A 24,109-nucleotide genomic window follows, 5' to 3' on the forward strand; every position below is an offset into this window, starting at 1 on the left:
TGTGAGTTATATTAGTTTGGGCTATATCGTTCAAAAAAACGATCATATCCTGCCGTTGATCACCCCTATCCGAATATAATAAATGATGGATCGGTGAAAGATGGACACAATAAATAATAGTATTATATAAATCATTGCATGTGTATATCTACTCTTAAAAAATCTACCCAGAAAAAATTATAAATCAAAGATTTTGAAGGCGTTGATTATGGTGAACAGTTTTATTATATTGTCCACTAGTAGATAAGTGAATGGTAGTTTATTTATTTATTTATTTATTTAAATTATTTAAAATTACTAAAAAAACAATTTTTTATTAGAAGTTATTTGGACTTAATCCAATGGCCATCGTTTGCTTTTCACCCCAACGACGATGCACTTGCCACAGACACACTCATCAAGGATGGTCATTTGTCAATCGTTGTCAATGTTGTGGAACCTGACGCAAGCAAGGTGAATTTAAGAAAGTGGGTTAAGGCCTTTGAGGGCTTGATCCAGTTGGGTTTTGATGAGGGAGGCGTAGTTGAAGAGAGGGTGTGTGGCGATGTCGGAGGTGGAGCGAGGAGGTTAGTCTTTCGTGAGTACGTGATGATGAAAGAATGCGTGATGTGGCGATTGAAAGACAAATCAAGCTTGATAATAGAGATGTGTCCAACGCAGACGTGGTAAAGGGGATGTTGGATCAAGCGCTTACCACTAGGCCAAAAGCTATAGCTTATAGTCAGGGCGCAACTCTTTTTACTTAAGAGCGCAGCAGCCCAAGCGCCATGATTCGACAGTGACTTGGCCCACCTAGCCTCCGCCACGGGACAATTGATGCAACCCGCAACAATCTCCCCCTCAGCAATTGCCCCGCTGGGTATCGAACTCATGACCTTGGCTCTGATACCAATTGTTAGATCGAGTGCTTACCACTACCAAAGCTATAGCTTATAGTCAGGGCGCAACTTTTTTTACTTAAGAGCGCAGCAGTCCAAGCGCCATGATTCGACAGTGACTTGGCCCACCTAGCCTCCGCCACGGGACAATTGATGCAACCCGCAACAGGGGACAAGGGTGACACAAAAGGTGAAGAAAGAGAAGGCGAAGTTGTTGGAGGTGAGGCTGAGGGAATGCAGGCAATGGAGTGGGGGTTCATGCGACTACGATTGTAGTTGTAGTAGGGCGAGGGAGGTCGGCAACTACATTGGTCTCCTCCTTGAAGGAAATCGATTCAAAAAACTTGTCTTCATAGGTCTTCTCTACTTCTTCAATGCTTGTTGATTTCTCTTTAGGTTCAGGTTTAGGTTCAGCTTCGATGGTAGTTATTGGCCTTTTTACGAACTACACTTCTTCCATTGGAGCTAGTTGTTGGGATTCATCAAGCATGGATGGATTGGAAAGGAAATGATCATGTACAAAGAGAAACACAAACGAGATGTTGGTGACGACAATGAAAGTGTCCATTCAGTCATTAAAATCAAAGTCGTAGAAGCGAAAGGGGGCAATGGTGATGGAGAAGTGGAAGGGAGAGTCGGGGTAATTAAGTAGGGTTCAAAATTTTTTTTTTAGTTGGACAAATTGGTCATTTACCATTAGAAAATTAAATTAAAACATTAATGAATTTTTTACCATCAAATAAATTTGAACTATTTATTTTAATTATTTATATATATATAACGATATTTTTTACTTCTTAACTGATAAATCACATAAAAATTACACTTTGTTTTGTTGGTCCACCCATAAACAACAAAAACCATAGGTTCATGGTAGATTTTGCCAAAAAATATAAGGATTTAAAAGTTTGATTTTGTGATGTTAAAAAAAAGAGTTTGATTTTATAAAAAAAAAAACAATTGATGAAATATTAATTTTATATAATATTACATAAATTTTTAATCAAAGAAAAAATTCATTAATTAAAACATTAAATAATTAATTATTTTCCAACTAGATAATTAATTCAAAATAGTTTTTTTGTGCAATTATTTTCCTTATTCACTGAATATTTACTTGTATTATTTTGTAGTTTATATTGAAATAAATATACTCATGTGAATTAGTTGTTTCTTTTGATGTCATTACATCATCTTCATCCCCACTAACCTAATTTTTTCAATTTTGATTTTTGGATTTTATATACATCTCACCATTATATATATATATATATATATATATATATATATATATATATATATATTAATAGTTTAAACAACCAATCTCTTTAACTTAGTAATTCTAAAAACTTTATTAAATAGGTCTGACAAATAACTCTATTTCATTAACATATATATTTTTAAATTATTTATATAAATCTTTATTTTTATTTTTAATTACATTTTTAGGAAATTTCTATTTAGTCCTTATAAAACTGTCATTTAGTATATACATGCGAGAAATAAAATTATATATTGACGTAACTTAAATTACCAATTATTTTGAATAAAATGTAGTTTTTTTAAGCAATTCAATCATTCAATTATAATTACATGTTACGTTGATTGTTTGTCTTAATTTTTATCAATATTCAACGCCAATATAAAGATGATCACATTATTCATATTTTTATATATTTTAGAAGCACATGTTCTTTCAATTTTAGTGCATATCAAATGTGAATTAAAAAAATTTATACTAACATAAACTTTTGCATACATTGTTAGTGAAAGGATCTCTCACTCTAACAAATATATTTTGAGATAAGATTTTTTTTTTTTTTTTTACAAATTTAATTAGAAGTTGTAGAATAATGCAAAATTATTATTGGTGTTTTTGATCTTTTAATTGATATACAATTTATTTTTTATTTAATCTTGATAATTCAGATATGATCTGATTGTCTACATTTACATTTGAAGTTATTGTAAAACAAAATGGTATACATTTTTAATCATCATTCATTAAAAAAATAAAAACAAGTTTTCATTTTATATACTCCTTACTTATTCCTACATTTGGATTGTGAATATGTCACTCACTCAATTAAAGATTCTCAACCCTCTCCCCAGTTTCCCCATTTCTTGAGATGTATTCCCACATTGTTTATACAACCAAGCATAAAACGGTTATTTTATTTTATTATTATATTACTTTATTTTATCTTTATACTAGTTTTTTTTCTTTCAATATCCTAATCATTTCGATTTCAAAACAATTTATATCGCCATTTTAATTATTCACTGTAAATTCAAAGTATAATTTAAATGCAAAAAAGGTGCATTCATGTACCAGTTGAATGCCATTTTTCCCCTATACTAGTCCTTTAATTTATGCAATATAGAAACATATTCATTATACATAAATAAGATTATAATAAATCAAATAATATATTTGAATATATAAATTATACGTGAAATTTAAATAAATATTAAATAGATATTTTAAAACATAAATAATATTTTAGATTTATGATAAATATTTTATATTGTAATATAAAATTATGTATTAATTGATAATTTATTTGAAATACTAATATTTGAGGAGGGTTATAATAATACTCATGTAATTTTTATTAAATATTATACTACTTAATAACTTTATATTAAATGTGAATTTTGTAAATTTAACCGTTAGATTAAAAGTTCATATTATTTTATATATTTATATCAAATTTTGTTAAAATTGAACAATAAATTAAAAATAATAAAAATGTTCGTATTTTAGTATATTTTGAAATATATATATTACGTCAATTTTACTTTATAATAGTAAAGTATCAAATCATCTTGGATTAATATAAAATTATATATATATATAATATAAAAGTAAATCTAACGGTTGGATTTATAAAATTTATATTTAATATAAAGTTATTGAATGATGTAATACTCAGTAAAAATTGTACAGGTATTATTTAGAGTTTAAAATTTTCAACTTAAAATGATATATTCATGTACCAAATAAATGTCAACCCTTTTATTAAAACATAGACTTTTAATATTTTTTTTTGGCCGAAGGAGATGCATTCATGTACTAAAAGTGAATGTATTTTTTTTAAACTTTAAGGTTTTTTTTTGTTGAAAATTTAATGTATCAAAATTTATTTATTTGAAAAGTTAAAACATTTTGTCTTATGCTCTCTTTGAACACAAATATAGAAAAAAAAAACATGAATGATGAACTTAAATATAAATAAATCTTAATTATTTTTACCGTATTTAATATAATTATTTATAAAATATCTCTTATTTAATTGAAATTGTATTTTCAATGACTTATTTTTATTCTTAATAATAAGCTTCAATAAAGATAATATAAAAAATACTTTTAACCGAAATTATTAAATTTTATTTAACAAAAATAATTAAATTATTCATATTTTATTATATTTTAAAATTTATATATTACATTTATTTTAATTTATATAAATGAGATATTAAATTATCTTAAATTAATATAAATTTTTTATATATTATAAAACATTCAAGTACAATATTTCAATTTTATATTACGATATAAATTATTAAACATAAATATTAAATATAATTTATATAATTAAAAATATTTATTTATTAATTCTATAAATGATTATAACTGTATAAAATAAGCAATTTTGCAGTATAATGGAGATTTGAAAGTAGTTGTCTCCCCTATAATAAATAAGAAATGTGATTAAAAATGAAATGATTGATGATAAAAGGGGCAGATGATGGTCAAGTGAATGTCATGTTTTTGCAATTTGGAAAGAAAGGGAGCGAACGACAAGCTTGACGACAAGAAAGAGCGAAGGGTGTTAGAAACTCTTTCGTTAATCCCTTTCGGTTAGGGTTTGGTCTCTTTTCTCACATAAACCACCGCGATCACAACAAACACACGGCACCATAATAGCAATTGTGCCACGCCTAAGCCTCATTCCTAGTCACCGCCGGCGACCCTTTTCGGTATGATTCCTTCTTTCCCCTAACTTCATTCAATTTCCCAACTTTCTTTAAAATCTTGCAAAGGCTTTCCTTTCTTCTTTCGTAATCGTGTTTATGTTTATCAAATTTGTTCATTGTTCAATTTCCCCCAAATGCGTGCTCTGTCTTTATCTGCAATTGTTCTCTGATTTGGTATTCTAATCAGTAAATGGTTGAATTCGCCAATTCACTGATGGTTTCTGATTGAAGTTTTGGTGAATTGCAGATTGGGGCATTGTTAGGGGACTAGGGTTTAAGGAAGCTTTTGTTTTGGATCATTTGGTGTTTGCTGGAGCATGTGAGATTGTGATTTTTGTAATTTGGCTCAGTGATTGTGAGAAGAAGATTGTTGGGGCAAAATGACAATACCCAAACGAAGCTATTCTCGAATTGACACATTGGAGCTGAAAGCTCTGATTGTTCGGAAAATTGGTCATCAGAGAGCTGACAAGTACTTTGATCAGCTTCGAAGGTTATTGAGTTTAAAGATAAGCAAGTCAGAGTTTGACAGGATCTGCATCACGATAATGGGGAGAGAAAATATTCCTCTTCATAATCGACTCATTCAAGCGATTCTGAAGAATGCTTATCTTGCTAAAGTTCCACCTGTTAGAGGCTCTCCAAGAGGAGGAAGTGCATCCAGTGCAAAGGATTCAAATGGGTTGCAAAGAGGCTCCATTCAAACAATGTTTGGGGATGCGTTTCCTCCTTCCATGCGGAGGATAGGCTCTTTGGCTGCTCGAGACCGAGACCGGAGGTTTAAGTGCCGCCAAAATGGTTTGTGGCCGCTGGGAAAGCCCCAATTTGGTCTCGCGTCTGAAGAAATGATGCATAAGACACTGGAGCAGCAGAGTGCAACAGAACTGAATTCCCTTGGCAGCAGACCTCCAATTTCTGTTGAAGAAGGAGAGGAGGTTGAACAGATGGCTGGAAGCCCCAGCATTCAGAGTAGGAGCCCAGTTACAGCTCCTCTTGGTATACCCATGAATTTCAGTCGATGCCGTAGACTTCATTCTAATGTATCATTATGTAGCAAAGATTTCCCAGAGAGCTGTCACGGCAATGGACATCTCCCTGACACCAGGTCTTTGAGGAGCCGTTTGGAGCAAAAGATGGAGAAGGAGGGTTTAACTGTCTCAGTGGATTGTGTAAATCTATTGAATAATGCATTGGATTCGTACTTGAAGAGGTTGATTGAGTCCTTTATGGATTTAGCTGGGTCAAGATCTGGGAATGAGCACGTAAGACAACAAAACAGACAGTTGGTAACCGGTTCAAATGTATTGCTACCTGGAAGATGTATGCAGACAGCGACAAGATCTACTGTTGCATCTGCTTTAGATTTTCGTCTTGCAATGGAATTAAATCCACAAGTTCTTGGACCAGATTGGCCAATACAACTCGAGAAGATTTGCATTCGAGCCGCCGAAGAGTGAAGCTGCCTTTGTTAGCTGTAGATTAGAATTTTACTGGTAGATGAAATCAGAAGGGAAAGAATGGGTAGTTTGCAATTGTTGAAAGCTCGGAGCGTTGAAGCATTTACTTAAGCTGACATTTGGATTTTTGTCTTTTCCTGGGATCGCACAATTTACCAAAATAGAATAAACTATAGCATTTTAGATATAGGATTAATGATTGCTAGGGAGTGAGTCATGTTAATACAAAAAATGTGAACTTCTATCGGATTAAGAAGTTCACTGTTTCATACTTTCATGAGGATCACCATTTTCCAATGGTATCTAGTTCTAATTCTTGTTTCTGTCTTCATTTCTTGTACTTGTTTTAGTTCAACCAATTTTCATTGAAATAAAACGAAGGTTTCATAATTGCATTCTTAATTGTTTATCTCTACAATGGCCGGTCAACTACAACAGGGACTTGAGTTACTGCGACAACTGTCCTTAGTCTTAATTTTCATGGTTAATTTCAAATAAATATGACAGAATTCAAGAGCTAAAGGTTTGAGAAAGTTCAATATATAATATATTATTGTTTAATTATTACATCTTTTTTGCTGCTATCATGTTTCGTTCTGAAGTTTGCAATGGTAGTGCTTACTCTTAATTTTTGCTTCTCATATGCTTCCTTCCCAAGTTTGCATTGGTAGGTTCAATATACAACAGGTTTTGGATTTCATCTTGAATTACTGCGACAACTGTCCTTACTCTTAATTCGCATGGTTAATTTCAAATAAATATGACAGAATTTAAGAGCTAAAGGTTTGAGCAAGTTCAATGTATAATATATTATTGTTTAATTATGACATCTATTTTTGCTGCTCATATGTTTCGTTCTGAAGTTTGCAATGTTGTGCTTCTTGATATTTCCCACGAACTAGGCCATATCAGAGGATTTACTGGACAATCTTGATGAAAGTTAGCCTCATGGTATCTACCTTTCATTTGCTAGGCAATTCTATTTGATTCAGATTTAACTTCTCTCGGGGTTAGCATGTTTAGTTTGTCTCAAAAAGCTGCTGGTTGCTATAGACATCAATAATCCTTTGACTAGCTTAAGCTGCATTGACAATTAATGATTTTGGTTTTTTTTTTTTTTTTTTTTTTTTTTTTTTTTTTTTTGACAAAAAGTAGTATAATATTTAAAACAACTTATCAAAAATTCTGAAAAATAGTACCAATTTAGGGTTGTTTTTGACGCATTAGATTCATGTGTGGTGTGCAATACCATTGGGTTTAATAGATACTTGAATACACGATAATGACAATGCAGTAGCAATGAAAGTTCAAAAGAAACCAGAGGAAGAAAATATAATTATTAAGTAAGAAATAAATGTGTATAATTTTTTGTTTTTTTAAGTATCTTGTGAACCTGAGATAAAATTATATATATATATATATATATATATATATATATATATATATATATATATATATATATATGTGTATATGCGTGTATGAATGAAGAGAGATCGTTATTTCAAGAATAAATTTATTTAAATTTATTTTAATTAATATCTTATATTTTATATTAAATTTTAGTAATTTAATCGTTAAATTAAAAAAAATTTAATATATAAATCAAATTTGTAAATATTATAAAAAATTAAAAATTATTTGATACTTTATTTTTATAAATTTAAATTAATAAATAATTATAAAAATATTTTATATTAATTTAAAATAATAAAATAAAATATTAAATAATTTTTAAGTTTTTGAAAATTTTATAAACTTGATATTTACATTAAAAAATTTTAATTTAACAATTAAATCGTTAAAATTAACATAAACATGAATTATTAAATAAAATAAATTTAAAAAGACTTACTCTTAAAATAAATAAATTTTATATATATATATATATATTATTTTTTCTATAAATAATTTATATAATATCTCAAAGTTAATATTCAAACCCTAACTCATAATCGCCAGACATGATTTTTATTAACCAAAAATTTTTTTAACATAAAATTAGAACATCAATTTATATAGTCCATATTTTATTCTTACACAAATTTATAACTATTGAAAAGTATAAAATGATTATTCGAAGTGCTGTACATTTTCGAGGTGCGTGACACTTGCATAGGATGGAAAGTTCTTTTTGAAGTATCGAAGGCTTCTGGTTTTTTTTTGTTTTTTTTTAATATTTTTTAATGTAGTACTTTCTGGGTCAAGTAATTTCAAGGATGTTATCGAAAAGGAGATGCATTACGCAACAATGATTAAAAAATCCATTTCGTGAAGAGGAAAATAAAATAAAATCTGCAATACAAAAATTTAACATAGAGCTTCTACAAATAGGTCCCATACATATAAACGAGTTACACTACAAAAGCAAATAAGAGGAATATATAGATTAATAAAAATGGATAACACTGAGTGTCGTGGTTAGTAGCATAGCCATGGACAATGTGAGATCAGAATTCCCTGCAGACACCCCAAAAGATTTGATTGTATCCTGCAGATTCCGGTCTCAATCATGAAACAAAATTTGGCATTGCTTACAGTGCGCTTGCTTTCTCTAGGCTTGCCATATAGGTCATATAAACGGTCCACAAGTACGAAAATGAATTGCTGACTAATGGCTGTTAAAATGAAACAATGCAGAAAATCACGAGTCAACAACAAAAAAGTAGAATGCAAATATATTGGACTCCATGCCATGCATTGTGCAAACTTAATTTTCATGGCATGCTGCAAGACAAAAAAGGCAATGAGCATGTACCTGTAAATGGACAGGAATGAACCTAAAAGTTATGAAATCACATATAGGCCAGTACATAATCCCGCTCAACAATGTAGGAAGCAAATCACGTTTTAAACGTGCAACAATCTCTGAACCGGTTTCACCTGGCAACCAAGAGAAACTGTTTAGCAAATCACAAAGAATCAAGCAGAAAATGAAATATGAAATGGTCTTGACTCTTAATACACAGCTTCATTTTATTCATAAATTTTGGACTCATGTATGTGCATATTGTTTGGTTCAAAGGAAGGAAAGAGGAAATAAAATATTGTATTTAGTCAACACAGTCTTAAAGCTTTAAGTATTTTTCCTTCCATCCAAATCCTCCCGAAGGGAGACAAAAAATGAGAGGGATTTTATCCTTAGTTTGCCCTGACGTCCCCAGCTAACATTGAACCAAACAAGATATTCTTTAAAAGACCTCTCCTCTGAGTCCGCTCCCCTCTTCTTCAATTCCCACCAACCAAACAATACGGTAAAGTACAACACAAAGGCTAATCCACTAAATATAGAGAAAAAAAAGTTGTAGATCCAACAATATCTGAATATCTACAATGCACTTCAGTCCCACTCCCACATTAGTTGTGAAACTTCTCTTCTTCAGTCGTGCCAAGCGTGAGTGATCAGAAAGGAAAATGGGGAAAAGAAAAGTGACTCAACCCTTTGTTTGGAGGTTCTTTAATGAGGGAAGGGATAAGGTGCAAGAGAGAAGTGTTCATGCTACTTCCTTGTTAAATTAGGGGGTAAAATAGAGAGAATAACTATTATTCCCCAACTTCACCCTCCTTGTTTCCTTTCCCTATTCTTTTCCTTCCTTTTCCATTGCTCAAACTCTTTCATGTTAAATGTTTAATGCACTAATTAATAACATTTGCCGACAAAAAACATGTTTAATGCACAAACGCAGACAAACAACTGATGCATGAAATTCAACACATTGATAAACACAAAATAAATGTTAAAAAAAAATCTGCAAGGTAAAGTGCAATTCAATAACAGCACACGGACACTTTGCAACACAACATTAATCAAGATGCATGTATAAGGGGAATATTCCCTGCATCTGGAAAACCAGCTTATATTGTTGAAGGAAGACCAAAATTTCATAACATTTGAATATTAAAAACAGGGCCCACAACAATGCAGTGTCACATTGTAAGCTTGCAAGAAAAGGTGTATTTTTAGTGTTAGAAATGGAAGTAAGAACTTAAGGATTCAAAAATTTAGGAAACAAACTAATATAGATAGCCTAATAAGTAATAACTACTATAGTCATCTGGTTCAATCTTGTCGGTTCTAAAATGGCCTCATTAATTAGAGTTCCACTTCATCAATTATGTAATTACATTATTAAAATCTCTAATTTATGGTCTTTTGTGCAGTAATCCACACTCGTTAGCATTACAATTTGAAATAAAAGGCCAAGCAAATAGAAGCATAATAATATTAAGAACATCCCAGCCCCTCCAAAAGCAAAAAGGTAAGAAAAAGAAAAAATGTACAAAAGGAAATTGCGTGCTAAATATCACTCTCGAGAATTGAACATACCTTGTAAACGTGCATTCAAGGAGAAGAAAATAACAGTCATGGCCGGTCCATAAAGTGTCTGACCCATGGCCATTTTCTTCAATGTAGAGAAAAGATCCCTCCTTGGGAAAAGCTTTGACACAAAATTGAACCAGAAATGCAGTGATGGTCCTAAAATGATCATCCCATATCCCGCCATGCGCGAAGTTCTTATAAAATCAAAAGGTTCTGAAGATTCCCGCACAATAGTCTGAAGGAATAACGATCTAAATACCATGAGTATGGCTGACAACAAATGAGCATTAAGCATGCAATATAAACTGAGTGAAACAATATATATTTATTAGATTAGAAAAGGCCTCAAGTAAGTGCAAGAATGTGAACCAACAGAAGCATTGGAAGAATTAAAGAGAGTCAGCCTTGAGGCTCCTCAACCCATATAAACTTCGGAAGATTAAGTGAGCAGCAAAAACTCTCATCATATTGCATATGAAACATGTGTACTTTCAAGATCATATTTCACCTGCACATCCAAAACATGCAACAACAACGGGATCACAGGATAAAATTTGAGGCTATATAAATGCATCTTATCGATTATGAAGTATCCTTTTGCTCCTTTCTTAATTATTTCTTTTACCGATTAAAAGTACACACTGATACAAATGTTAAAACATACTCCATTCCTTTAGAGCTTATGTTCCTACTTATTCATTCTAGCTCAAAGAAAAATACCTAGAAGCAAAATAAGTACAGATTAGCCTTAGGCCCAAGCATAAAGTAAATGTGGAAAGTCAACAAACTTTACATGAAAGTGAATGAGTTATATTAATACAAAATGTGGTATAAAGTCAACAAGCAATGATCTATCTATCAAAAGAAAACAAAAGCCAAGGTTCTCCGCATCCAATTTGCTGCTAGGTAAACGAGAAAACAGAAAGAACTCATTCACTTCAAATATTCTCACAATATTAAAAAGCTGCAGACTGGCATATCTGCAGGAAAACGATTAACCATCAATGTGTCAAAAAGAAATATCAATTAGATAAAGTATTCTCCATATGAGGAAATCAGACTCAAGGCATGGGCAAACATTAAATATGGGCATATTTTCTAGTAGGGAAGGGATAAGGTGCAAGAGAGAAGTGTTCAACCTCGATTGGTATTAAAAACTAAAAATTGAAGAATTGAGAAAAGAAAAATCATATATTCCAAGATGTTTTTTTTAAACAAGTAGGAATTGCAATGCATTAACAAAGTTCAAACCTAAGAACTTGTACATACTACTCCAACTTCCACCACTAGGTCGATCCTAATGATTAATTCCAAAATATACAGAAATTGTAAAAAATTCCAAACAATGATTTTCATTTTCCAAGAAAAAATAGGCATTTGTATTGCATCCAAAACATCTCTTGGTTGAGTAACAATAGACAAACCCAACCATGTGAGTAACAAAGCGACAACGAAAATATGGACAGACAGATTAACACACAACGACCAAATAGAATAAGAAATTAAGAATCCCCTCCCAGAAAGTCCCCCAAAACCTACCCTCTAAAATTTATTGCTAGGTCTTTTTCAATGCATCTCCACAATTTATGCTACTACTTAAACACCAGATGAGTACAGTTTTATACTTTCCCAGTTTTATACATCATGCCCAACTAATGAAACATTCACAACAGCGAGCAAAGTAAGAAAGAGCAAGGAAAACCACGAACTCTCAGAATCATAGCTACACTGCTGAGGAATTGCAAAGTTCCCATATTATTAAGAAAATCTACAGACCACTGTTGAATCTATTTGAAAATTTACAACGACATTAGAAAAGGCCGTACCAGAAATTGCATATTAAACCCTAGAGGTTTTACAAGAAATATAAGACATTTCCCCTCCCGGTCCCTTTTCAACCGCTATGCTCCTTTTCAACATAACTAAGCATTTCCAATGCTTTCACAGTGACCAATCTCCACATAACAAAATCTCAAAGGTACAAGAAAAGAAAAAAAAAAAGAGATTAGCTTAAAAGGAAAATAGGGGTACCTGGGAGGATAAATCAGCAGCAATGTAAATAAGTGAAGAAGTAACACTTTTAGTCAAAATAGGCCATGACTTAATCATCCCCAAATACCAACCCACAAAGCCAACCTTGGAGACGGAGGTTGCAGCAGCGGATGAAGTGGAGGAAGAAGAAGAAGAAGAAGAAGAACAAAAAGATGAAGAGATTTGATACTGTCTGGGTTTCCTCAGAAAATGTGGCAATCGAAAAGAAGGTGTAGAGTGCAGTTTGTTGCAGAGAAAAGAAGGAGGTTTGATTGGATGAATGACATGCTGCACCAACATCAACTGCCTCTGACTCTGCATCATCAAATGTGAAAGCTGGGCAGGGTTCGTTACAAAAGCCCTCTTCATTGTTTTCTCTCTGGGGTTTGGGGGTTTAGGGCTAGGTACCAAAGTTTGAACCTTTATTTAAGTCTCAATTCTGAAACTTCCAAGTTCACGGGAATTTTCTGGATTGTGGTTCATATGTCAGAAAAGAGAAATGAAAAAAGTGCAAATGCAAACCGGCTTGTTTCTTCAACAGTTCAACTGTTCAACCTCATTCGTCACGTGTCTTATTTTGGAAAAACATTGAACCCTTCTCAGACAGAATATTCGATTTAATTATTTTAAAACATTAGTTTTATTCTAGAGAGAAAATTACTATATATATATAGTAATTAAAAAATAATAGAATAAATTAGGTAATACTACCTAATTTTTTTAGATTACATTTTTTTTCTTTTCTTTTTAACTATTTTTTAATCAAATTAAGAGATGTAAGTATAACATTTTTTAAATAATTAAGAAAAAATAATATAGAGATACAACAATGAGAATAATAAAATTTTATGAAGTATCAGTGAAAATGTGTAATTTACTCAAAATTATAACACGTTACGAATATTGAGATTATTTTTTTAATGATTTTTTAGAGTATATCTTTATAGAATTATATTTCAAAAATTTGATTTATTTTTAATTTTAGATATTATTAGACAGTTCAACGTTTCATGATTGGAATGTAACTAAAATCAAATTTCATTTTTTTTATCGTAGTATTAGTAAGAGTATTTATTATTTTTGTCTAAAATTAATCTTTTTTTTTATAATAATTTTAACTATATTAAAATTACCCCTTTTAAAATTATTTTTCTATCAAATTTAAGACTCAACAAACTTCGGTAACGAAATTTTGTTTAAAACTAACAATAAATTAACATATGTCTTGTAAATAAATTGTTAATTAATCTGAAAAGTAACCTTAAAGAAATGGGGCCCAAGCTGCATGTTTGTGCCACGTGTCTAATACGCCCTTTCATTTTGTGACACGTGTATATGTTCAACCTAACACGTTGTCTTCATCTTCAATGTGAATTTCTTTGAATAATATGGTCGCCAGAGTTGACTATTAGATTTGCAATTGACAGTAAAGACCCTGAGCGTCCACCAAACTTTTTTCGTTACACCAATTTGTAAATATCATAATATCATAAAATTAATTTTTTCCGATACCAAAAAATAACTATGATAATATTAGGAGAGAGAAATGCATTATCTTGAAATCTAAAAAAACATTTTTTTTTTTACCATAGGTGTAGAAATTATATATTATATAACAAATTACATTTGAATTCATCTCGAACACACTTTCAAATTATCTAATGGGGTTCCCTAAATTAATTCACGTGATTATATGTTCAAGAAGCTTGATATCTGTAACGTGAATCTAAAACAAAATTTAGCTCATAGCAACACCTAATACCATAGAAAATATTGAATGATTTAAAATTTCTGTGTTATTTCAGTATATTTTCGGTTTATATTTAGAATAATTAAAGAATTTTTTTTATGAATAGAAATTTAAAAAAGGATAATTGGTGATTAATTTCTTTCGAAGCATATGAATTACCAAAATAAGTTTATCACTTAGTAAGTTTATGAAGTGTTTACCATTTTGAAATATTCTAATAAAAAAATTTAGTAGTTTGTCTTTTTCAGAATGAAATTTAACCAATTTAAAATATAATGTATTTAAAAAAAATGTTTTTTCTTATAAAATTTTCGTATTTGTTAAGCTAGAAATAGCTGAAAAGTTAACAACTTATAATTAACTGATTGTGATTAAACTGTTTAATTAATGTAAAATACATTTATTTTTATTTATTTAATAACTTAAGTTAGAGAATAACATGTAAACAAAATGATTTCTAAATTAAAAAATAACTTTTTTAAGTAAATTAATTTAAAAAAACTAAAAATTTATAAATTATAAACTATTTCAATCATCTTATGAACATAAACTATAAATTCATAAAACCAGCTCTCATATAAATCAAACTTATTTTGATTATTCTAGCTCTCTTCAATTTCAAATGTCTTGCACTCTTATCAGGGGTCCAGTTTTGGGTAGTGAGAGATATTTTAGTTTCTGTTTCACTTATATCTTACTACAAAACTATTCCATGCTACCAGCAATCAAAAATTGGTTGTACAATCATGCAATTAGATAAATGATAAATAGACATGCAAGTGCTGACATTTTTAGATTCATATTCGGGTCAAGCATTAGCATACATCATTACAATGTTATTTACATACATTTTTCTTTTTCCAGAACATTCTCATATCGCTTCCTTTTTTATAATAAAATAAGAAAACATAGATTCCAACTTACTATCCCAATGAAGAAAAAAGTGTAAAAATGGTGAGGAGATATTGATATGCAAATAACACCACCCTTTCCCTTTCCCTACGTAAATTAACTAAGCCTCTTCATTGCAGTCTGCTTAGATGATATGCGATTTCTATCTTTCTTCAGCATCCAAAATCATATGGAACAAGTCCTATCAGCTCGGGACCACTAAACCTGTTGTTTTCAAAACTGAAACAAGAGTAGGAGAAATATTTAGTAAATATAACAGCATCAACTTGTTGAAATCCAAATTACTCCTCCTTCAAATTTAAAATGTGAAGATTTTGTGCCATCGTGTATTGGTTTTGAATCAAATTTCTTGCTGGCTATTCTAACAAGCAAGACAGTTTGCATATATATTAGTGTATTTTATCTTTTGGATGTTTCATTCAAGTCAATTACATTAATCTCATGCATATGCATGTCAAATATGGTCATGTTTTTCCTGTAGAGGAGGAATAAGCTAGACACTGTACCTAATGATAGTTGTTAAGATGCATAATTAGGTACAACTTCATGAAAGTTATACAAATGAAGTGCGAGAAAGCACTAGATGTCTTCTGGTTTTTCATGTGTGAATCCAACAGAACAATTGGTATTGCCATTTTTACATGTTTGATGCAAGAACATGTTTGGATTGGTAAGCCACTATTAGTTGTTAAGCATATGGAATAACAATCAAACAGAGTTGCTATACCTTTCCATCGGAAAAGATTCAAAGTTGCCCTCTACTGGTATCGTTCCACAGAGGTCATTATTAGAAACATCACTGCAAAATTGGGGTTTTTAAATTAGCTGATAAACCTATCACAAAAGTAAACAAAAGAACAAGAATAGAAGACCAGATGAGAAGAAAACTCACAACATTTTGAGATCAGTGAGACGAGTGAGTTCTCTTGGGATTGATCCTGTCAACTTGTTGCTGTTTAGCCGCCTAATTCATCCATGCAAATGAGTAAGCAAAACATGCAGCAATTTATACATCACTTAAAAACAAAAAGGTTTTGGCAAATCAACATAAACATGCTTACAGGAATTTAAGTGACTTCAACTTGCCAAATGACTTTGGAATCTTCCCCTCGAACTTGTTATCATACAAATCCATGCTGATAAGTGATTTCAAGTTACCAAGTTCCTCGGGAATCTTTCCTGTTAAGTCATTCCTGTAGAGCTCCCTGTAATCAAGAATTTCAGAATCTCTCTTCCGATTTTACAAAAACAAACCCCAACTCCACAAAAAGTAAAAATTTTAAAACAGCAAAAAGTATATGGTTTGATTAAGCAAAAATAGAACACCTATTTGCTCCCGCTGTTTGATTCAGCTAATTTTACAGATTTTTTTTTACCAAATTCTAGAAAGATCTCTCCAAAATTTCCTCAACAATAATCTCCAACCATATGATAAAATTGAAAGAATAGTTCATAATTTGGTACTCTCCTAACTCTAGCCCGGGACAAAAATAATGGGTACTAGTACAAAACAAAATCCAAAAATTAGCTTGTTCAATTCCACTGTTGGAATAATGTCAGAAAGCACATGTTGTTAAATCAAAGAACAGATCAAAGAAAGAATCCCATACAGGTACTGCAGATGTTGTAGCTGGCCAAGTTCTGGGCCCAGAGTCCCGGAAACATTTGAGTTGCCCAAGTCTCTGAAATCCAAAGATTAGACACTGATTAGAAAGCCCAAACCCAATTACTGTAACAAAAAGACTCAAAAAAAGAAGTCTGGAACAAAGTAACAACAGAAAGAAAAGAAAAGAACAAAAGGAGGTCTTACAAGCGAATCACATGATTGTTGGAATCACAGGTAACATGAAACCAAGTACAGGGATTAACCAGAGTTGGGTCCCAACTCTGCAACACATTGTTGGGATCAGAAAGCCTGCTTCTCAAAGCATGCAGAGCGTTCCCTACACAATTATTTGGATTAAATATTTTTCTTTCCCAAAACAAGAAGAAAAAAAAAAGGAAAACCAAACAATTGAAACAAAACAACACATGATCTAGTTATGAGAACTGTGAATATAAGTCCCCCAGTTGCAGTTAACTTTTTGAGAAGCCAAATTGAGAATAGAGAATTGAAAAGGGTGAGAAATGAAGAAGTAGGACACACCTTCAGAGTTGGTTGAGAGGGACAGGAGGGGGTAGTGGAGAAAGAGAAAGAAGAAAGAGAGGGAAATGAAAGGTGCCATTTTTCCTCCTTTGCGAGCAAATTTTCGGTGAGTGAAAGAGAAAGAGGAAGGAAAGAAAAAGTGAAGAGTTAGGACTAAAGAAGAGAAGAGTGGACCAAGTTGGCAGTGGTTGGAAAAAAAAGAAGAGTGAGAGAGAAGAAGTGGTCAAATTATTATATTATGGTTCAAAACATGAGTGGAAAAGTCACGCATTGGTTGTGAATGTAAGTGGTGTGAAGTGAGACAGAGTCTTCTTAGCGTGTTGTGTGGGGCACCCTACCCCAAAAGTCCCCAACCCCTTGTTTACTTATGACTTATGAGTTAGGGGTACTTCACTTGTTACATTACATTATTACATGGTTGTTGTGTTGAGAGTGCAGACCTGAATGGAAGCACTAAGTACTAACCTCTCTCTGTCTGGAATCATAAACGTGATTACTGATTGGGGTCTTCTTCTCACCTAACATCTCCACTAAATATTGTGAACTTTGTTTTTACTGAATCTGAATGAACGAACAAGGCCTCAGCATACTGCATTGCCTAGATTGGACTACTCCTCTTTTGGCTACTGTTCTTATTCAACTTTCTTTCTTTCCCAACTATTTTATGATTTTACTTAAATACATAAATCATTTTGGTCAAGGAACTTCTACACTTCAAGAAGTGTTGGGCCCGATAGTCCACCTGTTGCTCCACCATAGTATGATATTGTCCGTTTTGGGCTAGGCCCGCACGGTTTTGTTTTTGGGCTCCTTCCCAAAAGGCCTCAGCATACTGCATTGCCTAGATTGGACTACTCCTCTTTTGGCTACTGTTCTTATTCAACTTTCTTTCTTTCCCAACTATTTTATGATTTTACTTAAATACATAAATCATTTTGGTCAAGGAACTTCTACACTTCAAGAAGTGTTGGGCCCGATAGTCCACCTGTTGCTCCACCATAGTATGATATTGTCCGTTTTGGGCTAGGCCCGCACGGTTTTGTTTTTGGGCTCCTTCCCAAAAGGCCTCAGCATACTGCATTGCCTAGATTGGACTACTCCTCTTTTGGCTACTGTTCTTATTCAACTTTCTTTCTTTCCCAACTATTTTATGATTTTACTTAAATACATAAATCATTTTGGTCAAGGAACTTCTACACTTCAAGAAGTGTTGGGCCCGATAGTCCACCTGTTGCTCCACCATAGTATGATATTGTCCGTTTTGGGCTAGGCCCGCACGGTTTTGTTTTTGGGCTCCTTCCCAAAAGGCCTCATACTATATGAAATGGTAGACATCCTTATAAACTAGCCAATGTTCCTGCATTTTACAGATGTGGAACTTGGGATGAATCCCAGCAAGAACAAATTGAACCCTGCCTAATATATATAACATTAGAATGGCTATAAGACGTTGATCCAAACATGTGTTTTAAATATGAGGATTCTCAGCATGCACGCAATTTAATTCTGGTAAGTGTTTGGTATATACACTTTGTAAGAGAGTAAATGAATCATAAGTGTCCAAAAGAGTAGATAAAACCAACCGCCAACTGCAATGCAACCGAGATAATAAAAAACCCTGTAAATATCATTTAAAGTGATTTAGTGGTTACCATTACTCCTAATTAGTTTACATAAATAACAAATTTGAAAAAATGTGAAAAACCACAACATCTATCACTATACCATTATTTTCTAAATTTAACATTTTTAAAATGAGAAATTCATTTTAGAAAATAAAACAGAAATTATAGTTATTGATTTAAAATTTAAATAATTACATAATTTATTATACATATTCAATAGTTACATTCTTTTTGTGTGTGTTTAATCACAACAATAAAACTAAAACCTTAACAAATCTCCACTAGAGCAACTATAGTGAATCTTCGATAATTACATTTAATCATGATGTTAATTTTTTTGTGTACAACAGCGACGGTAAGATTTAAGTAAAAGATCTTGTGGTACTGTTTAAATGTCTACTGTGATGTGATGTGTATGATTGAATAGTTAATTTAGTTAATTTCTGGTTTTGGGGATTATCTCTGCTATAAAAAAAAATTATATTAGTAGTGCTTCAAATAATAAAATCCTAATTTTTATGTAAATTTTATAAATAAATGGATTTACTGATTTAAGCCCATTTAAAAAAGGATTTGTACTTTCACATTTCTTTTATACTGTGTCTAGTAATAAGAAAAGAAATTGAGGGGAAAAAAGTGAAAAGAAAAGAAGAGAAGTGTAAAAAAATAGAGAAGAAATAAAAATGTTTGATAAAGAAGAAACAAAGTGAAAATTTAATTTTTTTTATAAAAAATTTAATTTAAAAAATAATAAGTGAAAACTATTATTATTATTATTATTATTAATTGATGGAAGTTATTATTTTTAAAATAAATAAATAAACATAAAATTTATAAAAGAAAATATTTAAAAATATCAAATAAGATTAGTATCATTATAAAAATTAGTTTTGTTTAATATTTTAAAATAATATATATAATAAACATAACCTCCACATACTTCCCTCATTTTATAAGGTAAATTTTTTTATGCCAAAGTTTTATATTATGGAACTTGCTAAAACATCTTTCCATATTTTTCTATAATTTTCCTTTTATCAAGCACAATCACTTTGTCAACTTTCTTACATTCTCTGCACTTTCTTATTATTCTTCTCCACTTTCCCTTTCCCAAAAAAAACACTTAAAGAATATATTCACAAATCATATCTTAAATTTTCTTTTTAAAAGTCAAAACTTATAATTTTTTACAATTTTTTTTTAACGAATGAAAGTATAATAACACACTACACTTATTTAATAAAAATAAGATCAAAAATTATATTATTAAAAAATATGTCAATCAAGCGAACTTAGTTGTGAGTTAGCTTAAATTTCATGCTAGTCCACGTATTTTTAATCATACACTTGTCCTATCAAGTTTATTATAATTAATGAAATGGTATAATCATCTGTAGGAAAAAATCATGTAACCACCGAATGTTAACTTTATAAATTTACGTAGAGAAAAATAATAATTAGATTTTACTGCCATAACTTTATTGTGATACATAAATTAGTCCATTTGGATTTGTTATCTAAACCAATGTTTATTTCTGGTCTAATACTTTTACTTCTTGCTTCACAAACTTTAACATTTTGCACATTTTTGGAAGAAAGATGTAAAAAAGGTTTATTTGACATAATGATTAAAGAGATATCAATATACCCACACATTGTGCTTTTCATAATTTAATTGTGGTTTATATTATTTCATTATTTCTCTCAAGAGGAATTGTTTGTGCATCTTCAAAGTGTTGTCGGTCTCGAGTTACTCCAAGAAGATGAGTAACATTTGTGACTATATTTTGTAGTTAATTTCATCAAGGGGTTTAAATTTTAAAACATCATACAAAACATTTTTATTGGACAATAAACCCGTTAAACAACACAATCAAAAAGAGAAATAAGTTACTTTCATATGTCATATAATTAAAAATTATTATTAGAAAAAAATGAAAAAGAATTGTGTCATTGACAATTACACAACATATATTCCTTTTTCCATCCCACCCAGTAAGCACACAAGTTCATAATTCCAAATCAAGTTCGTAGTGAACACATTAAGGAATTTTTGATAGATAGTTTCATCAACCAAGTAGAGTTGGCGAACGCAAAGTAGAATACATAGGCATAGTCAGTTTTTAAGATGTGGAAAGCAAGCATAGACATGAGCCTTGGGATGCTTGGCTTCAGCATGTTCCCGACACTTAACCTCAGATGTGGTACATATGAATGTCTGCATGCACACCTTGCACTGCACTCATTATCCACACAAGTCACAACTTATGTTCAAGGATTTAATAAATTCTCTATAAACCTTTTGGCCAAAATAACAAGTACCAAATCTTTGATTAATTTATGGAACTAAATTATAGGCAACATAAATTTCATGTAATAAACAGAAATGATTAAAGTCTTAATTATCTAGAAAAGAATGAATCTGATATATATACCTGGATGTTCATGGCCTTCTTGTTGGACTCTAACTGGCTTCCTAGAGAAGAGAAAAGGTAAAAAATAATTAGAAAAGAAAGAGAGATGTATATAAGAATAGAGAGAGAGAGAGATACCTTTAGGAGGTTTATTCTTGTCCATGTTTTTCTCACGAGCCATCTTGGCCTTCTGGCCATTGCCTCCACCCATGGCTGTATCGGAATCGGAGGAGGAAAGGGAAAGGTTAATGAAATGCAGCTACCTTTCTGTCCTCGTCAACCACCTCACCACTCATTCTAGAATCATCCTCTATCTCTATCATATAAACATCCTCATTAATTAGATACTACGTACTGCCTCTACATATTTTATTTATTTAAATAACAAAGTTAGTAAGTTATACATGTGACCTCATTTAATACTATCAATTAAAATATAGGAGATAAATGTGAAATATGTCATCCAAAAATCATTAGAAAAACTACTAATTTATACAAAATCTGATTAGTGTTGATTTAATAAACAATTAAAAGAACTTGTAATTAAATTGGTTAAACAGCATAATTCTGGTCGTCGAAGGGCATGTCCCAAAATCTACAGTGAAAAAAAAGGGTAAAAGAATAGGTTGGAATGAAAATAAGAAAGATGAATAAAAATATAAATGGAAGTGTTTATCGGTTCATATCAATTCAATGAATTTATGATATAAATGAAACCAATTAAATTGATTTATAATTTTTCAAGTATGGATTGGATCGGAATCAAATCAATTGAAATCTATTGTTAATTAGTTTAAATATTATATTCATACTTTTTGAAATTGGAACCAACTTAAACCAAACTAACTATTTATATGTTATTATTTTATTAGTTAACATAGTAACATATGTGACTTTGGGTAATTTAGAAAATTAGGTGTGTGAGTGGATCTGACTTATTATACAATTTGGTGTAAGCTAAACACATTGATTTGTGTTAGATATTCAATTGTTTTAAATTAAGTAGTATGATTTAATCAACTATTCATTTGTTATTTTTTTTTTATAAATGTTATTATTTATAATTAGTATTTTAGCATGTGTAATACAAAAGTTAAATTTTGTTATATATAATTAAAATTTCAAATAAATTATGTATGTAAATAAATATTATATTTGAATATATAAATTACATTTAAAATATGAATAAATAGATATTTTTAAATATATAAATTATATTTTAAATTTATGATAAATAATTTATATTTTATTAAAAGATTTTTTTATTTATTAATAATTTTTTTAAATATTAAAATTTAATTTATAAATAATTATAATAAATAAAATCAAATTAGATATAAAGTTAAAATAATTCCTAAAAACTATAAAAACTCTCCCATAAAAGAGGATCCTAAAAGCACTCCCACATAAAACAATTGCTCGTATTTTATACAGAGAAAAACTATTCATATTTAAGCATTACTCATCAATTTAGAAATAAAACCATATTTGTTTTAATTTTCTCACTTTTTATTTTATTTTTTCATTGGATTTCTGATGATCCAAAACAAACCAACTCAGAGTTGATTTAGTTTGTATCAAACAAAAAAAATTATAAAGTTTAAACTAAATCAACCTGAAAAAAGTATGAAAAATAAATAAATATAAGGGAAGTAACGAGTAATCTCACATCTTTTAACTTATTTATTTATTTTCCATCCATTATTTTCCTCTCCCCCATTTTTTTTACAAGTCTCCACCCTGAAAAAAGTATGAAAAAAATAAATAAATGAAAAATATAAAGGAAGAACGAGTAATCTCACATCTTTTAACTTTTTTTATTTTATTTTCCATCCATTATTTTCTTCTTCACCAAAGAAAGACTGAATGCTTAATGTTGAAATTATTTATTTCATTTTCCATCTCAGGAAAATAAGAAATAAGAAAAAAATAAATAAATAAGAAATTAATTCTTATATATTAAATAAGAATATCAATCTTGTATGAGAGTATTTTTAAGCATTTTTTTTTCTATGAAAGAGTTTTTGGATATTTTTTTTAACTTCTTATCTAATTTAATTTTTATTTATAATAATTATTTATAAATTAAATTTTAATATTTTTAAAATAAATTATACAAAATAAAAATAATATTATGTTATTATATAAATTATTTATCATAAATTTATAATAAAATTTATATGTTTAAAATATCTATTTATACAAATTTTAAATATAATTTATATATTATATTTATATTTATATATAATAAATATTTAGTAGATGAATTACATGACTAAAATACTAGTATATTAAAAATAACAAGCAATCTCACACCTTTTAACTTTTTATTTATTATTTTTTTTTCTCTCCAGCCTATTTCTTTGACATTCAAGAAAGGCTAAATGCTTAATGCTGCTATCAGATATTTCATGTTTATTTCATATTCTATCCCAAGAAATAGATATTAACGAAGTCTTTTTTTTAATAACATTTGTTAATTGTTCTGTCAATCCAGAAGACAAAATCGAAAAAAAAGGGCCGGAATAAAATAGCAATTTGTTGATTGGTATGGAACTATCACTATGTAAAAGGAGGGGTTAAAATTTTTTAATTAT

General features: G+C 30.1%; 4 protein-coding genes across 5 annotated transcripts; 1 reads left to right on the forward strand and 3 right to left on the reverse strand.

The window, feature by feature from the left end:
• Positions 1–4,616: 4,616 nt before the first annotated feature.
• LOC109817148 (transcriptional regulator of RNA polII, SAGA, subunit) lies at positions 4,617–6,706 on the forward strand. Of its 2 annotated transcripts, none has more exons than XM_020382364.3 (2): positions 4,617–4,862; positions 5,091–6,706. In XM_020382364.3, the coding sequence occupies exon 2, from the start codon at positions 5,240–5,242 to the stop codon at positions 6,314–6,316; it is 1,077 nt and encodes a 358-aa protein (XP_020237953.1). In that variant the 5' UTR covers positions 4,617–4,862; positions 5,091–5,239; the 3' UTR covers positions 6,317–6,706. The 2 variants fall into 2 exon arrangements, with proteins under 2 accessions (XP_020237953.1, XP_020237942.1); XM_020382353.3 differs by having other exon boundaries at positions 5,107–6,706.
• A 1,848-nt stretch (positions 6,707–8,554) lies between these two features.
• On the reverse strand, positions 8,555–13,212 carry LOC109804681 (uncharacterized). Its single transcript, XM_020366513.3, has 4 exons — positions 12,666–13,212; positions 10,641–10,869; positions 9,072–9,196; positions 8,555–8,931 (listed from the first exon to the last, which is right to left on the reverse strand). Exons 1-4 carry the CDS (start codon positions 13,032–13,034, stop codon positions 8,848–8,850), a joined length of 807 nt encoding a protein of 268 aa, XP_020222102.1. The 5' UTR covers positions 13,035–13,212; the 3' UTR covers positions 8,555–8,847.
• A 1,971-nt stretch (positions 13,213–15,183) lies between these two features.
• Positions 15,184–17,680, reverse strand: LOC109817081 (leucine-rich repeat protein 2). Its single transcript, XM_020382278.3, has 7 exons — positions 17,474–17,680; positions 17,138–17,270; positions 16,938–17,009; positions 16,389–16,532; positions 16,220–16,291; positions 16,055–16,126; positions 15,184–15,546 (listed from the first exon to the last, which is right to left on the reverse strand). The coding sequence occupies exons 1-7, from the start codon at positions 17,550–17,552 to the stop codon at positions 15,480–15,482; spliced, it is 639 nt and encodes a 212-aa protein (XP_020237867.1). The 5' UTR covers positions 17,553–17,680; the 3' UTR covers positions 15,184–15,479.
• Positions 17,681–20,999: 3,319 nt separating this feature from the next.
• Positions 21,000–21,831, reverse strand: LOC109795373 (uncharacterized protein At2g23090). The gene is made up of 3 exons (XM_020354847.3): positions 21,651–21,831; positions 21,534–21,574; positions 21,000–21,334 (listed from the first exon to the last, which is right to left on the reverse strand). Exons 1-3 carry the CDS (start codon positions 21,721–21,723, stop codon positions 21,215–21,217), a joined length of 234 nt encoding a protein of 77 aa, XP_020210436.1. The 5' UTR covers positions 21,724–21,831; the 3' UTR covers positions 21,000–21,214.
• Between the last annotated feature and the right edge of the window lie 2,278 nt (positions 21,832–24,109).

The sequence above is a fragment of the Cajanus cajan genome, chromosome 7 (genome assembly GCF_000230855.2).
Source record: "Cajanus cajan strain Asha chromosome 7, NIPB_CcT2T_4, whole genome shotgun sequence".
In the NCBI taxonomy this organism is placed as follows: domain Eukaryota; kingdom Viridiplantae; phylum Streptophyta; class Magnoliopsida; order Fabales; family Fabaceae; genus Cajanus; species Cajanus cajan.

Bases quoted from the DNA above. Each gene is read 5' to 3' on its own strand.
- LOC109817081 (XM_020382278.3), bottom strand. From the start codon at position 17,552: ATGGCACCTTTCATTTCCCTCTCTTTCTTCTTTCTCTTTCTCCACTAC. The intron at 17,010-17,137 runs GTAAGACCTCCT...TTTGGATTTCAG, and splicing joins AACAATCATGTGATTCGCTT to AGACTTGGGCAACTCAAATG. The intron at 15,547-16,054 runs GTATAGCAACTC...CTCTTGTTTCAG, and splicing joins GAATCTTTTCCGATGGAAAG to TTTTGAAAACAACAGGTTTA.
- LOC109804681 (XM_020366513.3), bottom strand. From the start codon at position 13,034: ATGAAGAGGGCTTTTGTAACGAACCCTGCCCAGCTTTCACATTTGATG. The intron at 10,870-12,665 runs GTACCCCTATTT...TTATTCCTTCAG, and splicing joins CTGCTGATTTATCCTCCCAG to ACTATTGTGCGGGAATCTTC. The intron at 8,932-9,071 runs GTACATGCTCAT...TCATTTTAACAG, and splicing joins TCATTCCTGTCCATTTACAG to CCATTAGTCAGCAATTCATT.
- LOC109817148 (XM_020382364.3), top strand. From the start codon at position 5,240: ATGACAATACCCAAACGAAGCTATTCTCGAATTGACACATTGGAGCTG.
- LOC109795373 (XM_020354847.3), bottom strand. From the start codon at position 21,723: ATGGGTGGAGGCAATGGCCAGAAGGCCAAGATGGCTCGTGAGAAAAAC. The intron at 21,575-21,650 runs GTATCTCTCTCT...TCTCTTCTCTAG, and splicing joins CAAGAATAAACCTCCTAAAG to GAAGCCAGTTAGAGTCCAAC. The intron at 21,335-21,533 runs GTATATATATCA...TAATGAGTGCAG, and splicing joins AGAAGGCCATGAACATCCAG to TGCAAGGTGTGCATGCAGAC.